We start from the raw sequence: 20,719 nt of genomic DNA, 5'->3' as shown, positions 1-20,719 counted from the left end.
GGTAAGAGAGAGAGAGAGAGAGAGAGAGAGATTAAAAAAAGAAAAATATAAAAAGAGAACGAAAGAAGGGAAAAAAGAACTTTTTGGAATTTAATTGGAATCAATGGACTGAAAATACGAATAAAAATTTCAATTCGCATTTTAATCCATTTTCGATTAGGGCCCGAACTGTTGTAAAGTGTAAACACAACGGCGAATGGCGGCAATGGCGAACGTCGATGGCGAATAGTCAATTAATTTGTGCTAATTCGTTGATAGCAGCTGACGAAACGAAAAGGTAAAGGAGAAAGGAAGTGGATATCTTGGATGCGAGAGACGAGCGCGAGCAGTGAACCGGTAATCGCTACGATACGCATCTGCGTGAACGAGGGGGATTGGGAGGAAGAGGGAGATCGGCAAGAAAACAACATATGGACGCATTTGAGGTAGATGAAGATTCCAAAGTTAAATATTCACGAGAGACAAAGTAAGGCAAAGAACTTCGAGAAGGCACCTTCTCGCGTCAAATCGGATACGATTGCCCTATACGATTCATATTTAACAAGTAAGAGACGACGCGTTTTGCGTGTAGGTTAGAGTTGCACAGAGATTAAAGTTTATTAAGATTTCTGTAATCATTGATGCGTTAATGATCAGTTAATAATACATCAGTGAGTTAATTGTTGAACATTCGAGTTTCATTATAAGACAGAATTGTAGTCTAGACTGTGGTCAAACATTTGAACTTGACATAATTAGATTATGTTAAAATTTAATTGTCATTCTAGTCATTAATTCATCAATGATATAGTTATGTGACAGAATTGTAGCCTAAAACTGTAGTCAAATATTTGTATTGGTTGCCAGATAGATACGTTTTCTATAGCTAAATATACATTTTTAGCTAAATAATATACAGAACTTAAAATATGTTTGTTATTTAGTTAAAGGGAGAAAGAAAGTTCTAGTGCAGAAATAAAAAAAAAGTTGTGTATTTATCTTAGAATTATTGATACTCAATTATTAATGCTCAAATTATGTTACAGTAAAAACTGTAGCTGTTGAACATTTGAGATCTGCAGTTGGATCCATCATTGTATACAAGGAAGCGTGAATTTGTGAGAGCCATATTGTTTATTGTTCGATACTACTACTTGTCGCATTAAACATATACCAACATGTTGACGGAACAGAATGTGATTATGGAACTAACTGGTTCTAATGATACAGTGATTGGTTTTATTACTACCGATGACGGTCATGCGCTACTGATAGTAGATGGTAAGACGATAGACTTAATATATATTAATATATATTACACATTATAAACAATATAGATATAACAAAACAATATAGGTATAATAATTAAAACAATATAAGTATAATAACTGGAAGATATCTAATATCTTGATTCTGTTGATAACAATTTGATATTGTTGCATTGCCATTATACCACTTTTTTACCAAGTATAATGTTCAATGACAGTATATATTGGCACTGTCATTAAGAATGATCAAAATGAAAATCAGAATACAATTGTATACATAACTTTATAACTGCAATGCATATATTATATAGCTTTCTATATGCATAATAATTAAAGATTTATCGACACATAGAATTGCATATTTAGCTCATTGGACTTATCAGAATTGTAATTTAAATAAATAAACAGAAATTTGTCTAATGAACACGTATATGTTCTATTAATGTCAAAACCACTAAAGATTTTTTTTCAGAACGTGAGGACGGTACACTGGAATTTATGACAACACCAATCACATTTATGCCACAGAATAACATGGTATCTCCAACATTGATAAAGACGGAGGACGGAAATTTTATTTTACATTCGGTATGTGTAACTAATAGTAGATTTGTTCTTTTTAGCTGAATTTTTTTGCATAATTTATCATTCTTCTTTTTCTTTTCATGTTGAAGAGAAAAAAAGAGGAAAAATGAACTATGCACAAGAAATTCAGCTAAAAAAAAACAGATCTAGTATTTTAAAAGCGTTGAGCAATAATAAGATGATCTGCGTTTGTTGGACGTTATATGTTTTTTTCTATTTCAGCCTATTTTCCAAATGAATGTGCAGGGTCTGTCGGGAACTGCGATGCAACAAACAAATCTACTGCCACGGATGCAATATTTAGAAACTAGATCTGCAATTACGGAACAATTAAAAGTACAAGATACGAATGAATGTGCAGTTACAGAATATCTATTACCTATTAGAGATAATAGCAGTGTGTTATCAGACAAAGGACAATTGACAATTAACAATCATACTAAAAGCAAATCTACGCCTGTATTTAATACCATACAAAACGTCTACAAAAGATCTCCAGGGAGACCAAAGAAGAACGAAGTAAATCCGCAAGTATGTTAATATTATTGATTGATATCTACAACTGGAAAATATTTTTATCATCTGAAATGAATTAGCTGTTAACATTTTACATAGGAATATAAGAATATAATTTTATTTTATACGTTATATAATATAAATTATTCTTATCACAAAATTATATATTAATATTTTGTTATAGAATACGCAGTTTCTGCAGTGTGATATATGCAGTCAAAAATTTACTAAACAAGCATTATACCGTAAACATATGGAAAATCATGCCGAAGAAAAACCGCATAGATGTCCTAAATGTCCAGCATCATTTAATATTCCAGTAAGTCTTTTAATATCTTTTCTATCATTGAGATTTTAAGAGAAAAGAATTTCGTAATATGTTTCTATCTTAAGGAAACTGATATATTTATCAAGTATTCATTATATACTCATTATATATAATACATGTCGCTGTACATAATTTAATTAATATATATGACATAAATAAGAAATTATATTATGATGAAGAAAATAGAAAAACAATTACATAACTAAAAAATATATCTAGAAGACTTCTGCCGAATAAATTTGCTCGATGCGACTAATCTTTTATAGAATTAAATTAATAATAGTAAGAGAGAAAATTGCTTCTTGATCTTGAATGTGTTTGCAATAGATTCAGTCTAGTAACTTTATATAATGGTATCATTACAGACAAATTTCACGCTTCATATGGCAACGCATAATACCGGTGACCCAAAATGCCCCGAATGCGGTAGGAAATATGCTAGAATGGCGAGTCTCAAGTCTCATATGTTGCTGCACGAAAAGGAGGAAAATCTCTTTTGCACGGAGTGTGAGGATGCCTTTTCGACGAAGGTAAGTTTGAGATTATTCACATTTTATGTATAAAGGAAATTTTTTTCTATATGTAAAATTGTGGACTGCTGTCCAAGATTCAACAATTTTGTACATACAATTTTAATAAGTTAAAATTTTAATCACAAAAAGACAAAGGTTTTTGAAACCTCTGATGATTTTGAAACAGTCTATAAAAGCTGTATCGCGCTACGTAAGATTGCTTTATCGATGCTATTCTACTAATGTGTTTCTGCTGATCGCGCAGACCACCGATAACATTCATCATTATGAATACAATATTCATAATTATTGCGGCTAAGGTCTAAAACATTGGTTGCTTGCCTTGTGTTCGCTTATTCGTTTCTCAATTGATTCACGTGTCCTAGTTTACGTCGAGGTCATAAACCTCGATTGATAACATACAAATTCTAATTACCTATTTAACACTCGCAAATCTATGAATTGTATTTGTCATTGTTTTATAGCATCTTGAACGATTGGTAAAAATAAATTCTCTTTAGTAAAAATTATCGAATAAAATTTAGCCAGAATAAATTTGATTTTATTAGTAAACTGAACAAAATGGATTTTGATGTTACGTCTAATCAAGAATCGATCTCGGTGACCCGTTATTTATTTGCTCGCCGCCAGCTATCCAACCAAAATCAAATAATCATAGAAAAGAGGAACTCGCGATTCTCACCATGTTCTTCATAGCAGACTGCAGCAGGATAAATAGAAGAGATGATTTAATAATTCCCTTCAATGTTCTCGAAGATTAAGAGGACATTATCTCATAGCGTCGTCAAAGTATGCTAGCAATGATCGGCCTTGTACACTTTATAGCCATTAATGGTATTTAGTTGCTTCATCTTTGCTACATATTCATAGAAGTATCTGTACAATTGTAGCAATAATTTAAATAAGAGGGAATGGAATGAATCAATATATTCGAGATAACACACGTTAAACGCACTTTCTTCTGCTACTGATCAATTAAAGTTCTCGATTAAGCCCTTTAATTGATCAGTATAGTAGAAGAAAGTGCGTTTTTGCTAGGAGAAGATGTTTTCTCAGTATGATGCAATCCCATGTATCCGGAACAATCTTCTAAGTTTACGAAAACGATAAAAATCACCGCCGATTGTCGAGCATGCGTGACCGTGATAACGTGGGTTGTAAAATGTGGGCAAGTGGGCGGCAACAGCGGTCGTATTAATGGGGCGCACACGAATTACGCAACCGAATCGCATGATCTCACACAGATCTCTCGCCGATTGGCTTCATGTTTGACCACCAATACGCACTATGCGTCTACACTCACATGCGTGAACGCTCGTGTGATGTCGAAATGTGGAGACTCCAGGAAGCGTTGCGTCGCTGTATCATGCGTTTCTCGGCCAGTATTTAATATTGTATACAAATACTCATTTTAGGTGGGGCATTTGGTTTACAACAAAAAAAAATCAATATAGAGAAAAAGATCATGGATATATCCAGAAAGGATTATACTAGCTTAAGAATTCAATTTATTATAAATAAAGAAAGAGTCAAAGAAAGAAAACGATATAAGCCTTAATTTTAGTCACAGAGATAGTCATTATAAATATTGAGCAATATATTTGAAGATAGAGAAGACTAAGGAAATATGAAAATAAAAAAATATTAACTGTTAATATCGAAGAGAGATAATAATTACGTTCAGAAAAAAAAGAGAGAAGAATCAAAGGAGATCGAAGAAAAAATGTAGAGAAAAAAACAGACTGTTTATATAAAGATGATATGAATTTGAATTTTTCGAGCTATTAGATTTGATATAATTCGTCTACTGTGACATTTCTCGGATAAATCTGAAAGTACGTGGAGAGAAAGGAGAACCGATAACGACGACGAATATGATGATTTCAATGACGACGACGACGTAAGCGACATTTACAGACGCTTCGTCAGTGAGTAACGAATACTCGTGAAGTGTGCACGTGCATCTACAAACGCATATCCTTTCTACAGAACGTGCAGTTTTGTCAAAATCAAGACGTATGTCAGTGGAATGCAACTCCAGTGTGGAGACTTTACGTTTGTTTATTCACAAGATTGCGTGGCTATTATTTAACTTCTCCTTGGATTAATTAGAGATTGTGTTTCGTGATGCATTGATTAAATCATGGTCACATATTCGAAAGTTACTTGCACATCCTTGTTATTCCATATCCTTGGAATTTACCATTGAAGAGATAGAAAACTCACAAAACAATAATAATAGAAATTTATTGCAAATGAACTGTTCCTTTGTAATATTAATTGATTAATTGGGGACACTCAATTTTTTCTATATCATAATTTCATTGATCTTCACAGCCTAATATCTTGTCTTCTGTCAAACATCGACGGGGAAGAATATTCTCTCGGAATGTAACTTATTATCGTTCCGGCAGTTTTTACACGTCTCGTCCATGGATCCGTATATTTTTTCTGGCGCCGAACTTGAAAGGTCTTCGAGAAGATCTCTCGCCTTTCCCCGAAAGTGAAGTTTGTGATAGAAATCGTGCAGATGGTATTTCCTTTTAGTACACAGTGTGCAACATGTGAAACCAATTTTATACAAAAAGGAGAGAGAATTGCAGGCATAAATAATTAATGTGCGTTTTTGTTGCTTAGGTGGAGTCGGTACTCAATTGATAATCTACGTCTTGGATTGATAATCTACAATGAACGTACACCAATGAAAAATAATAAATACAAAACGAGTTCGCGAGAAGTCAAAATAGACAACGGAACGAAAAGATTGTCAAGCGAAATAAAAGTGCGACCGCTGTTACGCCGTTGATAAGAAACGAACCGTTGAACTTTACCGGGAAAAGTGAGGATATACAGCCGCTGTTCCGATGATAACTCACTATTATTTATAACATTAACCCTGAAAATCACTCGATTCTCCGCCAAGATCGCTTGCATTCTAAGTGACATTTAAATTGCAATCGGATTAAGATATAAAAACGATCACCACGTGCCGCATCAAGGCATAAGGAAGATCAAGTTTTCTTCGCGGAAGAAACCTAAGTCAGAGAAACAGTGTAATCTTTCGCAATGGCGCGTTTCACGCTCATGTTTACGCACGAAGGAATAATAATCTGACTGCAACGTAACGCGTTGAAGAAGATGAAGAGAGAGACTATCAGCGAAATCTGCGATGGCGTACGGAACAGTGGCGAAAAAGAGAGTGATTTAATTCGAAGAAACCGATGACGCTTCCCCGAGATCGTATTTTAGGAAACTCCGTCCCTTAAGAACGCCGTCTTCTTTTTATTCTTCAGTCTTAAGTTATTCGCCCGCGTTTGCATGACACTTGACACGCCAATTCGCCCGTCCGCTGCAATGATTCGCACTACTTAGATTGTCCTCGTTTCTGAATAACGAAGGAAGATGTGCAAAGATTTTCTACGAAGCTGATTCTTCCAATCTTTGATCCAGTGAAGTTTCTCCAATGCGCTGTAATATGTTTTTACAAGAAGCTCTTCGTTAGTTTTCTTCGATATTAATTCAAAGTGTGTTATTTTATGTAACGTAAATTTATGATTATTTTGGAAAGACTATGCTTGAATAATTAGCGATAATACATTCTCTTCAAAGGTGGGCGGTGTATCAAAGCCGGAGGTCGTTTCCTGAATCGCTACGTCCGACGTGATTAGATGTTCTGTGCTCTAGTGATTTGATGCACTTTGCCATAAAGAATTGTTACTGCAAAATATCATATATCCGATCTGTGAATTTTTTTAATGCTCGAGATAAAATTCAGAATTTTAAGGACGGGAGAAATTATTCTTGATCTTATTGCCATGTTTGATTTTTTTATTTCTAATTAATGAATAATTATTGCAACAAACTGTATGTCTAGATTTTTGAGATATTTTTCTGAAATTTGAACCTTCAGTTTTTTCATATATAAAAGTTGCAAAGACAAAATCGTAAGAATTATCATCAATTCTTTTTCTGTCATTTCATCTGGAATATTTAAAATCTTCGTAAAATCTTCTATCATAAAATTTTACGAACTTACGAGTTATGCCGTCTTAAGTTTACTTATGCAGATCGCCGACTCATCCCATGGCGGTTGACGGCAGCGTCTGACATGAGAAATTCGAGATGCGAGCGGCGAACTGGTCGTTGATGAACCGAAATCTCGTCATCACGGAGGAAGTGCTACTGCTGCTGCTGCTTTTACTGCATTTTACTGCTGGAAAGGGAAAACGAGTCTCAGAAGAGAGAAACGCACGACAAAGAAGAAGATGAAGATGAAGATACGGGAGGTCATGTAGGATGTTCAAGCGGAAGAGGAAGAAGAATACGACGACTCGTGGATGGAAAAGAGAATAAGAAGAAGAGGAATGACGAGGAAGATTGGACGTCTTTGGCAAGATCAAACGAGCGGGGAGGAAGCTGCTGCGGCTGAACCGCTAATAGTATGCGGAAAAAGTGCAATGTCCTCCTTCGGAGGCGTGATACTGGCGGCGATGTGTAGGAATTAAAGAGAGCACGGCAATCTCCACGATCTCGAGATCGTCTTGAAACTGTCACTGCCAATTTTGGACGCTGCGATGAGAAAAGGAAGAAAGAGAATTTTATTATATGCACCGTGAGATGAAATTCACTGAAGAAAGATAGAGTGGAAAGATACGGAGGAGAGTGGCAGAGAAAAAGAAAATACGAAACACAAAAAAGAATTATTACATGTTCTGATACGACGTTCTCTGAGAGAAGATAGGCGAGAAGAGCGTAGCAGAAGAAAGTATCAAGAGAAGGGAGAAAGAAAGAGAGAGTGGGAATCGAGTTTTTGCCCGGCTGTTGCACCACGAATTGCGATCACCACGTGGACGCAATGCAATAAAGCTCCATGTATGATTAATCGCTTGAGTAGTCTGATTTTTAATTTACTTCGCTTCTTCTTTCTCGATGTTCTTTACCGGTAGATGATGAAAAATGCTGCGAGCGACTTCTTAATTTGGATTTATCGCTTGACACGATTTATTAGCGGAATCCTATATGTACGACATATATACGACATATATATACGACATATATAATTTACTATCGAAACGCGATAGTAACAGTCAAATTTCGTGTTCAATGTTGTGTTCATTTTTTATCAGCGTTGATTCTGAAAAAAAGACGTTTTCTCAAAACGACCGATCGATAGCCACTATAATTCGGTGGTTCACCGCGTTGTGTTCGTCCTACTTTTTGCATCAAGCACTGCCATATAAGTACCCACTGTCTGCCAGCGCATATTACTTTATGTTACACGACATAATCCGAGTCACAGTGCCGTCTTCCGATATGTCTTTCGCCGTAGACTGTCTGAATTTCGCGCTCCTCTTCGTTTGCACACGCGTGTTCCATCTCGCACTTGGTATCAGCGCACAGTATTATAAGGTACATCGATCACAGTAATCCTTAAATTATTATATAGCAGCAAGAATAGTAGCCGCTCAGAGATATGTATTTTATGAAGAATTTAAGATAATTTTGATGAATTTTATGAAAGAGATAATGTAGAATAATTTATAATTATTGTAAAGATTTAAATTATTTTTATGTGTATTATAACAGGCCCAATTGGATGCGCATTTAAAACTTCATGGAGAAAAGTGGGCGAGCGAGGATGTGCGGAAATGCAAATTATGCAACAAACAATTCGTGCAGCCTGCACTCTACCGAATGCACATTCGCGAGCATTACAGGGTAAATAGAAAGAAACCTATTACGTTTCATAAGCAGTTCAATAACACTGACAATGCTGCGTTAGTTTATTTTGTATTTATTTCTTACATTTTTATCTTTATTTTATTTTCTTTGTTTTTTTTTGTATAAAACTGTAATTAACTTCTCTGTTTGCTTTATTCTTTTTTCATTCGGAGTGCTTTTAATAAACAGATCGCGTTCATACCCGAGAGTTTTATCGCATTTATTTCTCTACAGACGAAGATAGTAAAGCAAACTAAGAGAGGAACGAAACATAAAACAATGTACAAATGTACCATATGTTTGAAGACTTTCCAAAAACCGAGCCAATTAATACGACATATCAGAATACACACCGGAGAAAAGCCCTTTGAGGTAAACGCTTTCTGAAAGGAACTTATTGATGATAATACTTAGAATGATAGTTTGACACATACGCTTTTTCTTGTGCAGTGTACCGTCTGCAACAGGGCGTTTACGCAAAAAAGTTCGCTACAAATCCATGCATGGCAACACAAGGGCATTCGGCCACATGCCTGCAGTCTCTGTAACGCCAAGTTTAGTCAGAAAGGTTTGAGGAAATTTAAAATTACATGTTAAATGTCTCTGAACTGATAATACAATAAAAAAAAGAAATAAGTTAAGCTTAGAGAAATGCGTTATCAATCCTTATAATTATTTTTCCAAAATCTTTCACGTGAAAAATATTTTAGTATTATTTTTGTATTATTTTTATGAAAAATTATTTATTTTCAGTCGAATTATTAATTCAGAAACATCTTTAAGTATGCCATATCATACGTTTTAACAAATCATTGCGAATTTACTGTCTATTCTTTTAAAGGAAATTTAAAGGCGCATATACTCAGAGTGCACAATGCACCAGAAGGTGAATCAACGTATGCGTGTTCCTATTGTTCCTGCGTCTTTAAGAGGCTGGGCAGTTTAAATGGACACATAAAGCGAATGCATTCTGTTACCTCGGAGGTAAATATGATATTTCTTATGCAGAATGATTCAGAATTACAAACTGATGCCTAAATTCTAAGCAGAATCGTAAGACTCGTAATATATTTCTGTAAGAATTTTTAAGTGCTTATACCTTTATACAATATTGTTAGAGACAGTTTTTTATTAGCCATAAAATTTACAAGAAATCATAGATATTTATGAATAAAGATATTTATGCATAAAATTAAAATATTAGTCATAAGTTCTTACAAATTTTACGAGAATACATTACAAGTCTTACGATTCTGCTAAGAATTTTCTATTAGAATCGTTATGTTTGTTAGGAATTTAGCGCAAAATCCTCAGAAACTAATCCTATCTCGTCGGAAGCTGAAATGCGCGCGACCGTCGACAGTGTTATATCACAATTGGCATCTTTGGAATCCGTTGTGAATAATACAACAGATTCCACAAGAACTACGACCTTAAGTGCGGAACAAAATGATATTTTGCAACAGGCATTAAAAAACAGCGGTTTACCAAACAAAAACGATGTCATTCTGAAAGGTAATTGTGTTTTATAATTAGATACCATTTATTAAATGATAAGCATTACATTTAAATATAAATATAAAATTGCTTATAAACGTAATTTTTTATAAATATTTTGAATAATACAATGAATGTCTAATATTGCCTGCAGAAACCGCAGAACCAAAAAAGACTGATTCATCAACGTCGTATGTCACGCTAGTAGACAGAACTGCTGGTGGTACTTCGAGGTAATTTTTTATTTTAAACGAGAGCGTAAAATCGTGATGAATAGTAAATTAACAATTTAAAAACATATATGATTATCCACCGGAATGAATGAAATTTTATGTATTATTTATCATGGTTGCGTAATAAAAAAGCAATTATCTATATCCGCAGGAAGTATCTCACTATAAAACAACGCTGCGTAGGAAATGTACGGTGGTATGCGTGTTCATTTTGCCCAAAAGAATTCAAAAAACCGTCGGATCTGATACGTCATTTGCGCGTACACACTCAAGAGAAACCCTTCAAAGTAAGTTAATTTTTATTTTGTTTGAAAATGTAGAATGCGATCATATATATTATATATCTCTGATTTATTCTATATTTTTCAGTGTATGTATTGCGTGCGTTCTTTTGCGCTAAAATCGACAATGATAGCGCATGAGCGGACTCATACTGGAGTGAAGAAATACGCCTGCGAGTCCTGCGACAAAACCTTTGCGTGTCATAACAGTCTTACCGCTCACACAAAGCAAGTTTTAATATTTCTTATATGATTTCATATGTTTATGTTTTATGTTTATTTATTCTATATGTATCTATTCTTGCTTCATTTTTTTTAATATTGAATGCATATTTTCATCTCTATGTTCTCAGTTCTGTGTCTATGAACTTTTATTCTAGACTTTTTTTATTCTTTATTATTTATATTCTACTTTTTCTGGTCTTTTTTACACAAGACATAATAAGATCGTATTCAAATTCTTATTAATAAAGACCTATTCCTCATTTCAGATTACACACGAAACCGCACAAGTGCAATATATGCGACAAATCATTTAGCGCAAGCACGATTCTAAAAAATCACATGAAAAGCCACACGCGGGAGAAGCCCAAGATATCGCCGGAGGCGGAAAGTTTGGTGCCACAAGTGGTACTGCAAGAACCACTTGTCATTAGTGACGCTGGTAATAAAATCAGCGTGGCACAGGTGCAGTCAAAACAAAAACAATTATACGAAAATGTCGGCGTGACCAGGCCGCACGAATGTTGGGTTTGTCACGCGGCGTTCAGGAAAGTTAGTCATTTGAAGCAACATTTTCGCAGGCATACAGGCGAACGTCCTTACAAATGTTCCAAATGCGATAGGTTCGATATAGAATCTGACATTTCTAGTCTATAATCAAAAAGTTTCTTCAGCATGAGAACTATATAGAAATACAAAAACAAATTTTTTAATCAATCTATTAACTAATTTAAATATTAACATATTTGACATTGATCAAAATGTTTATGTCTTCTGATTTGTAGGAGATTCACATCGAACAGTGTTCTGAAATCTCACTTACATACGCACGACGATACGAGGCCATACAGTTGTTCTGTGTGCGACACGAAATTCTCCACACAGAGCAGCATGAAGAGACATTTGGTCACACATAGCAATAAAAGGCCATACATGTGTCCATACTGTCACAAAACGTTTAAAACATATGTCAATTGCCGAAAGCACATGAAGAGACACAAACACGAACTGGCACAACGGGTTAGTATATTTAATGTACGCTAGAATGCACTAGAGAGCCTAAGACAGGATAGAGATCCGAGAATCTCTGCCCTGTAGTCAATCAACAAGTTTGAACAACCTTGTCATATGACAAAAACATATAAATGTAATTCCATTGTTGACGTAGCTTTCTTTTAAGCTCTCTAGTGTAACGCTACAAAAAGTGTTCGAAAGTATTAAAATCTTATATGCATAAATAGCAATTGGAAGAACAAAAGATGCAAGCTCAGAAAGATTCACAGCCTTCGAGCGAAGCTAAGGAAGCTACATCATCATTACCGGAGAGCATCACTCTCACCGAAGATATGGAGGTGTCCTTTCAACCGCAAATGGCACCAGATTTTACGCAGGCTTTCTCTGATCAGTTTCAAAATATCAACACGGAGAAAGAAAAATCCTTTTTACTACCGGACAATACAACGCCATCGATAGTGAATCGTATGTTTTCCAAAAATTATATATAAAATTCAACAAAAAATAATGAAGCATTTAGAAATTGACGAGAATTAAAGCTGGATCTGATATGTATAATTTCAGAAAATTTATCTGTCGACACAACTAATTTAGGAACGTCGCAAACTTTACATGCCGATGAAACTGGTACTATCACGTTACCTAATTACTCAGGGGATCAAACTTTCACGCCGGTACGTAAGTTCAATATTCATAAAAGATGCATAAATGTATTGTGCAATGTAAAGAAAGATGCATGAATTTAGAAAAACTTGTAGGAAAGTATACGAGAGATAGAAGAAACTCTAAATCAGCAGTTATTCAACATGGGCATGAATCTCGAACTGGGAACAAACAATTTGCCGAGGCAGATGGACGAAGCGAACACAAATTCCAGAGAACAGCCAGTGCTCAATATTATATATGAACACAACAAATCTCTGGAATCGTCAGGCAATACCATATTCATGTCGCAATTTGATTCATTTGATATGAACCAAATAACATTGCAGGTGACTGTATTTTCTACTGCAGAAGCGATGATTTTATTTATGTATATCGATACAAAAGCATGTATTTTAATGAAGTACTAATATTAGATGTAGTAAAAAGAAATCCATTATTTTTCCAATAGATAGCTTTAGTAATCTGTATCACGCGTAGACGAGCCATCTATTGGAAAAATAATGGATTTCTTTTTACTACACCTAATATTTTATAAGCATGAAATTACTAACAATCCATTTTCCAGACGGATAATGATATAGACATTGGTTTAAATCCGAGCAACTCTATGAGTATGTCCAGTATTTTGCCCAGATCCATGGGAAGTCAACAAGAGAAACAAGCTATTCCAGTTACTACAACTAGCAATATAGACACTTCTCAAATTACGAGAAATACTCATCTGGTGGTAATAAATCCTAAAGAAAATTGTTCGGAATTAATGAGACTTTCGCAAGTATGCCCGTCAAAGTACTCAAAAGTCATCGCGAAAGCGGATACCACAAATGGATCGGAGATGCAAAGCATGAATGAGCATGAAAAGGCATCACAAAAAAGTAATGTTAAGTCGTGTGAAAACGAAAGAAATTTTTTTATGTAAGTTATTTTAATTCATATGTAAATTTACTGTCGAACAATTAAAAGATAAGCAATGCTTGTAGGAAGAATTTTCAAAGTACAATGCCATCGAAGACACTTATTTCATCTGGCATAACGGACAACTCAGCCAAAATATCGCAATGTAACACTCTGCTGCAATGTCACGTATGCGGCGATCAAGGTTTCACGACAGAGAGATTGAAGGTATAAAGAAACATAATTCCTAGATATTCGTATATTGAAACATAAAATCGCGACTACTTTCTGAATTATATAAAATTAACGTAATTATTACAGGAACATTTGAAATCTCATCGCGGTGACAAAGAGTATGAATGTTCCGAGTGTTCCCAGCGATTCTGCACGAACCGCGGTCTCAGTAAGCACCTGAAGATGCACATGAACAAGCAGTAAGTGAATTGATTGACAACAACGAGAGATGTTTCTCAATAAAAGATATCATAATTTTTTTTCACACAGGCGATGGAAATGCACGATATGTCAGAAAGTACTGGATAGCAAACTGCAAATGAAATATCACAGCAAAATGCACACCACAACTTGGAATGTTTCGTCTATGGAACCGGATAGCTCTCAGAAGAATGTTATTTCCTCGAGTTCCGGTTTACCATCCGATCTAACAACGCTGGATGTCCGAGCAGATTCAAACCCGTCTGTTTCTGAGAAGGTTTTGATGGCCGCAGTCGCCGAGAAAAAAAGCATGGACCGCGCTGATGTAAGTATATGCAAATATTTGCATTGATTCGCAAAGTTTTGCTTTTGTTAAGTGGATGATAATATTATTGTAACGTTATTTGATCGTTCAGGAAAATATAGTGAAGAAAGAAATAAAGGAATACACTAATAAATGCAAGTACTGCCCGAAAACTTTCCGTAAACCAAGCGATCTCATCAGGCATATTCGCACGCATACGGGTGAACGACCTTACAAGTGTGATCACTGCAACAAAAGCTTCGCGGTCAAGTGTACTTTGGACTCGCACATGAAGGTTCACACGGGCAAGAAGACGTTCTGCTGCCATGTCTGTAGCAGCTTGTTCGCTACAAAGGGCAGTTTGAAGGTTCACATGCGATTGCATACAGGTAATTTCCAGAATTTTTTTTATGTATCATAATTTTATGTTCTACACATAACATCAGGAATAATTACAATATAAGAAGAATTTTACTATTTAAATATTTTACCTTTTAATCCGGGAATAGTCACCTGATTTTTTTATGTAAATAATCACATGGAACATTTTTACATCTCATTAAAATAATTATTATTAACAACATATCACATATTTTATTAATTGTTTTTCGATTTGAGAACATTATGAAAATCAATTCAAACATAATTTTTTTTAAAAAGTAAGTAGAAACAAATATTAATACAGAATAAACACGTTAAGTAACTTATTAAGTAGTATTTCTAAAAAAAAATTTTAATTGATTTAACGCTTTTTTATTCTTTTCGATGAAATTGCACATCTAAAAATTCGTAAAGAATAGTTATTAAAAACGAAAGAAATTATTGAATATTTTAAATTATATCCATATAAAACAATATTTTACAATTTGCATTTTTTCGCTGGGATGTAAAACACCTCAGATGACTATTCACGAGTTAAATGTTAGAGTTACATATGTTAAATTAATATGAGAATTTTAGCTTGAAAGAAAAATGATAATGCATAATTATATATACGTCTTAAATTTTTCAGGTTCAAAACCATATAAATGTCTCGTGTGTGATCTTCGATTCCGTACTTCGGGTCACAAGAAGGTACATATGTTGAAGCATGCAAGAGAGCATAAGGGTGGCGTAAAACGCAAGCCGAAACACTCCAAGATCGCTGCGGTGGCGGAAGCAGCGGCGAGCCTTGAAAAACTCGGCAATAGTTCTCTTGATAATGCAACAACGACGACTGCCATAATCAACGATGAAGCTGCGCCGTCGCAGAATCTGAATTATTCCACGTTAGAGCAAACAGTGAATCTCGGTACTGCGGTTCATCTGCCGAATCAAATCGCGTTTAATCATACCGACACCACGACAATCCTCAATAACAATTCTATACTATCTGTGAACGAAAACAACGAACTAGTCGCGAATCTGCAGTTTTTGTTGGCAAATGGTCTCGTAACTTTTCAAACGGACGATACCCTGCTGACGCAATCAACGACAAACAGTTCCGATGCTACCGGCGCCGGAATGCCAACTAACATGATCGAGTTAGTTAATCCGGATCCTTTTCAGGAAGCTTGCAACTTGGGTAACACCAATCACGTGGTGATAAGTCAGGTGCCAGGGGAGACAACGACCGCGGATACGAGCAACACGGCAGTTATTCAAATGAACAATTGTATGCCTCCTGTGCCTATGGTACAAATTCAGACTCAAGATACAAATAGCGTCGGTGTGTTTGAAGCAAAAACGAGTAATCAAACAACGACAGTAACTATGGCGAAAGCTTCGGCGCAGCCTTCCAATAAGGAGTGCGATGTATGCGGAAAAACATTCATGAAACCGTATCAATTGGAACGACATAAACGTATTCATACAGGCGAAAAACCGTTCAAGTGCGAACAGTGCGGCAAGTCGTTTGCGCAAAAATTTACGCTGCATCTACATCAACAACATCACACCGGTGATCGGCCGTATTCTTGTCCGCACTGCAAGCGCCTTTTCACGCAAAAATGCAACTTGCAGACACATCTGAAACGCTTCCATCAGACGGTCATGCTCGATGTTAAAAAACTGAAGAGTGGCCAGCAGATGCTGGGCACACTTCTACAAGACAATCAAGGCGCCACTACCAAGCTGCTAAATCTGGACGACATACTGGTGGTAGATTTTCTCAAGTAAATATCTTAAAAGAAGTTCTTTCGAGAAAATCAACCCTGTGACTTGCAAGCAAATCGCTTGTATGTATAATATAATGTACTAATTAAAAACGTGCCACTGATAAATTTATCGATGATTGAATATTACGCTTTTAAATGATGAAAAGATATGAATGAAAGATTTCGAACGTTAAGTAAATCAAAGCTGTGATGAATGTTTTATTTTATGTATCTAATGCTGTAATGTAACAGTATGCTGTACTCGAGATATAATTTAATTTTGTTTAGTTGATTATTGTTATATTTTGTATCTCACCGAGCTGCATATGAAACTGTTGTACGAGAATTTCATTTTTTTTAGCATCGACACAATTGACATTTATTTTCTTTTATTTAAATAAAATAAAACGCACTGTTACATACTCGTTTAATTCAACATAGATAAATACATAAAACTTTTCAATAACAAAACAGAATAACAAAACAAGAGAAACTTAATGCTGGAAGTCACAGTCGATTTCGAGAGCGGGACACCCGTCGGGATGGTTCTTGTGAAACCAACAAGGTTTTACTTTCCTTAAAGGTGTGCTAGCATTCTTCCTCCTCTTTTTCTTCTTGCCAGTGCCGGGAATTCTAAACTGCACCTTTCCCTGAGCAACGCAGAAGATGTGACTGTGATTCTTCAATAAGGTTTGCAGCCCGCCGCACTCGTTTCGTAGTTGTTGCAGCATTCCAGGCGCGATCAGCTTCGCCACCTCGCCGATGTCGATCTGTCCGCCGGCGTTCCACGTTTTATCAGGTTTCCGCTCCAACGGTATTCTGCAACTCACGCGAAGGAGATGTGCCACGACTATATTTACTATCTCAAGGATCAGTTCTTTATCCAACTGTGTGCAATTCCGTGTTTGTTCTGTCGAGTTCCTCGGTTTGAAACTCGCGGACCACAATTCGCTGTCTCCCGTGTCAGTTCTTACACTCTCTACCTGGGACCTCGCGTTTATAATCCTCTGAATATCGGTATCCAGCGCCGCGATATTCTCCTTTGCGTAAGTCCTCTTCCATCCGACGAAACAAGTCCGCTTGGTCGATGGGATTCGCAATCTGTCCACTAATGTGAAGAAGCCGCAACCTTCGCAAACACTTTTAACGTAGGACATGTACTCTGAGTACTGACTCTCGGCAGCGTTGCATCGTCGATACTTGCTACCATCGAATTCGTAGGCGCAACATGGCAATAAGAAAAATCGGCACTCATAGGAACTACGCGCAGCGATCACGGGAATCCACGGGGTGAGTTCGTCCGAGTGATTCCCTATGATCCAGTCTACATTAGAAAAGACTGTATCTGAGGATGGAATGATTGTACCGACCTACAAAATAACCATATGATTATTGAAACAAAACGAAATTAAATCTGATAAAAATTAATATTAACATTATTAAATTTATATCAGTCTATTATCCTAATATATATGAAATAAAGAGTACTCATACGATCACAATAAATTGTTAATGAAAAAAGAACACGAGCTTACTTATGGATTGACATAATTAAAATGAGATAAAATTATAATTGCATGATAAAATAAATATTAGCATTGTTAAATTTATATCAGTATATAAATGGATCAATTTCTAATACTGAAATAAAAATATTAGTCATAAGATCACAATAAATTGCTAACCAAGGGGAAACGCGAGCTTAATTATGGACTGACGTAATTAAAACAAAATTATATTAAATATAAAATAAATATTAGCATTATTAAATATTATGTCAGTCCATAAATTTGTTTATCAATTTCTAGTATATATGAAATAAAAATATCCATAAAATTACAAAATTGTTAACAAAAGAGAAATGGCTTTTAATTATGGACTGATATAATATCCAAGTTTATTCAAGTCGATAACGGTTGCAAAAAAGTTTTCACACACTTGTAAATGAGTGCTCTTTGGAAATAGATCCCAGATCTTTCTTCTGCGCAAATCGATTCCTGTCCCTGTATGACCTTCGCTAGACAAGATGTAGACGAGAAGGCCATTTCCGCAGCCAAGATCAAGGAATGATTGCAGCTCTTTCGTTCCCTTTTCCAGTCTCTCCTTCTCCCAGAGTAATAAGAGATAAGTAGCAATCGCAACATCCTCGTAAACGAACTTCGTTGGGTCAGTGTTCTCCGGCCACACATTCACCATTCCTGTGCCATACTTCTCTTTCAGTCGATTGTACAGCAAGGTATACTTCTCGACGGAGATGAGACTAAGGGAACTGATCCTCGGACCGGTGTTATCGTTTTCACTGTTTATCCATTTTATCAATCGTGGAAAGAACTTAGATTTAAGCCAATCGCAGCTTCTGCTGTAATTATCGTTTGATTTACATACATTTATACATGTAGATGCATACTCGTGATGCTGTATTCTGTAGGTTATATTCAGACCTAGAGATTGTTTACCTAGGACAATCGGTTTGTGAAAACTGGTAACGCTAACCGATTTTTTGTCAATAAATACGAATTCCAACGTAGGCGAAAATATTTGTGTGTTTCGAGGCAGCAGTTTTTTTACGCATAGGTAAATCTTATCATCATTCACAGTCTCGATTGGATTTGCAGTACATTGAACTTGGCAATATTCCGCAATATCTAAAGTGTCTAATAAATATTTTACATCTCCCGACGTTGAGTCGCACTTAAAATCATCAGTTTGGATTTTTAGCCTTTCAACATGTTCGAAAATATCTAAAACGTCACAATTGACTTGGATCATTAATAGCTCTTGAGATGCTAGGATCCGACGATTAACAACATGAGGATTTTTTATCCAGATCCCAATGGCATTCCAGAACTGTGAGTTACTGCTGTTAGTGGTCTCGCAAACAATCTCCTCAAAATTCATTTTTTTCTATCTAATACTAATTTATCATATATTTCAATTACAACTTATGTTGATTTATCATTTGGGCGTTGGAGTACCACCTGGCTGATTATACTGTTGTAAAAAAAAAAGCCAGAAGTTATTACTGATATTCAAATAACGAATTTAATACAAGTTAACGAGGAGAATACCTTTTGTATCACCCATTTAGCATCTAGTAGTGCTTTCTCCATGATTTGCTGGATGCGTTCTTCATCGGACTCCGAGACATGCTGCTTGAAGCTCTAGGAAAAAATTTTTGTCTTCAATAACAAAAGTTTATTTATTAATAGACAATTTGTTACAAATCTACTTTTCAGATCTATTTTTCTTGCAAAAATTGTAATAATTATTAAGAGATTTAGTTTAACATTCTTTAACTTTCTTATTAAATTATCATTATATCAGAAAATCATTTTGTATTTACTTGCTTGACCGAGTGCTTGTAAAATTGTTGCGTATGTTTCGGTAATTTTTCGCATTCACGCAATAAATATTTATACAACTGTTTAGACGTATTTATCGTCGCGCTGCCGATCACTCGGTTCGCCATCGTTTCTCGGGAATCGTGAGGCGCACGTGGAATCGTAAGTTTCTCTCTCCTTCCCATTTCTATTATTACTATTTTCAATGTACCGTGTATTGATAGCAAGTCTTATGGAATATATCCACTATTGATAAAATAGAAAGCAAAGACTTCTCTTGTTCAAAGCAGATTTGTACTGACAGATAATTTAAGCAAATTAATAACTTTTATATTACCTTTTGTTGACAATATAAAATTGTAGTATTAATTAAAAAATAAATACTAATCGGTAAAAATATTAAAGCAAAGATTTCTCGTTTAAAATAATTAATTTGTGCCAATAGATAACTTATATGACAAATTATGACTCTATCTTTTGTTAACAATATAAGATTGCAGTATTAATTAAAAAAAAAAGCTAATCAGTGAAAATTAAAATAAGATACAAAAATTAAATTTTTGTGAAATACAGAAAAATTAGAGGCAAGGCTATAAGAAATATTATCTCTACTCTTATAATCATGACGCACATCTTGTCAAGAAGAATGAATTGGCACATTTTTAATTTTTTAATATCTTATCTAATAGCGATACAATTACTTAGTTCTTATTTTTCTATGTTTTAATGATATAAAGATAAAGAGCCCCAATCGCGATATTTTCTGA

The 20,719-nt window shown here is 35.1% G+C and overlaps 2 protein-coding genes across 9 annotated transcripts; one reads left to right on the top strand and one right to left on the bottom strand.

The window, feature by feature from the left end:
• Window positions 1-94: 94 nt before the first annotated feature.
• Window positions 95-17,029, top strand: LOC105146587 (uncharacterized). Of its 8 annotated transcripts, none has more exons than XM_011056939.2 (25): window positions 95-544; window positions 1,026-1,260; window positions 1,720-1,835; window positions 2,055-2,363; window positions 2,533-2,667; window positions 3,042-3,206; window positions 8,796-8,927; window positions 9,165-9,302; window positions 9,381-9,498; window positions 9,772-9,914; window positions 10,223-10,445; window positions 10,582-10,660; window positions 10,812-10,947; window positions 11,030-11,169; window positions 11,433-11,786; window positions 11,949-12,183; window positions 12,405-12,642; window positions 12,742-12,851; window positions 12,936-13,169; window positions 13,409-13,758; window positions 13,824-13,965; window positions 14,059-14,171; window positions 14,242-14,497; window positions 14,589-14,865; window positions 15,489-17,029. In XM_011056939.2, exons 2-25 carry the CDS (start codon window positions 1,158-1,160, stop codon window positions 16,631-16,633), a joined length of 5,391 nt encoding a protein of 1,796 aa, XP_011055241.1. In that variant the 5' UTR covers window positions 95-544; window positions 1,026-1,157; the 3' UTR covers window positions 16,634-17,029. The 8 variants fall into 8 exon arrangements, with proteins under 8 accessions (XP_011055241.1, XP_011055240.1, XP_011055239.1 ...); XM_011056938.2 differs by having other exon boundaries at window positions 96-425; window positions 1,708-1,835; XM_011056937.2 differs by having other exon boundaries at window positions 96-544; window positions 1,708-1,835.
• LOC105146589 (putative tRNA (uracil-O(2)-)-methyltransferase) lies at window positions 17,022-20,631 on the bottom strand. The gene is made up of 4 exons (XM_011056943.2): window positions 19,955-20,631; window positions 19,680-19,772; window positions 18,550-19,602; window positions 17,022-17,981 (listed from the first exon to the last, which is right to left on the bottom strand). Exons 3-4 carry the CDS (start codon window positions 19,507-19,509, stop codon window positions 17,106-17,108), a joined length of 1,836 nt encoding a protein of 611 aa, XP_011055245.2. The 5' UTR covers window positions 19,510-19,602; window positions 19,680-19,772; window positions 19,955-20,631; the 3' UTR covers window positions 17,022-17,105.
• Between the last annotated feature and the right edge of the window lie 88 nt (window positions 20,632-20,719).

The sequence above is a fragment of the Acromyrmex echinatior genome, chromosome 1 (genome assembly GCF_024713525.1).
Source record: "Acromyrmex echinatior isolate Ae372 chromosome 1, ASM2471352v2, whole genome shotgun sequence".
Lineage (NCBI taxonomy): Eukaryota > Metazoa > Arthropoda > Insecta > Hymenoptera > Formicidae > Acromyrmex > Acromyrmex echinatior.
The sequence above is the reverse complement of the archived record's forward strand: the minus strand, read 5'-3'. Positions and strand labels throughout refer to the sequence as shown.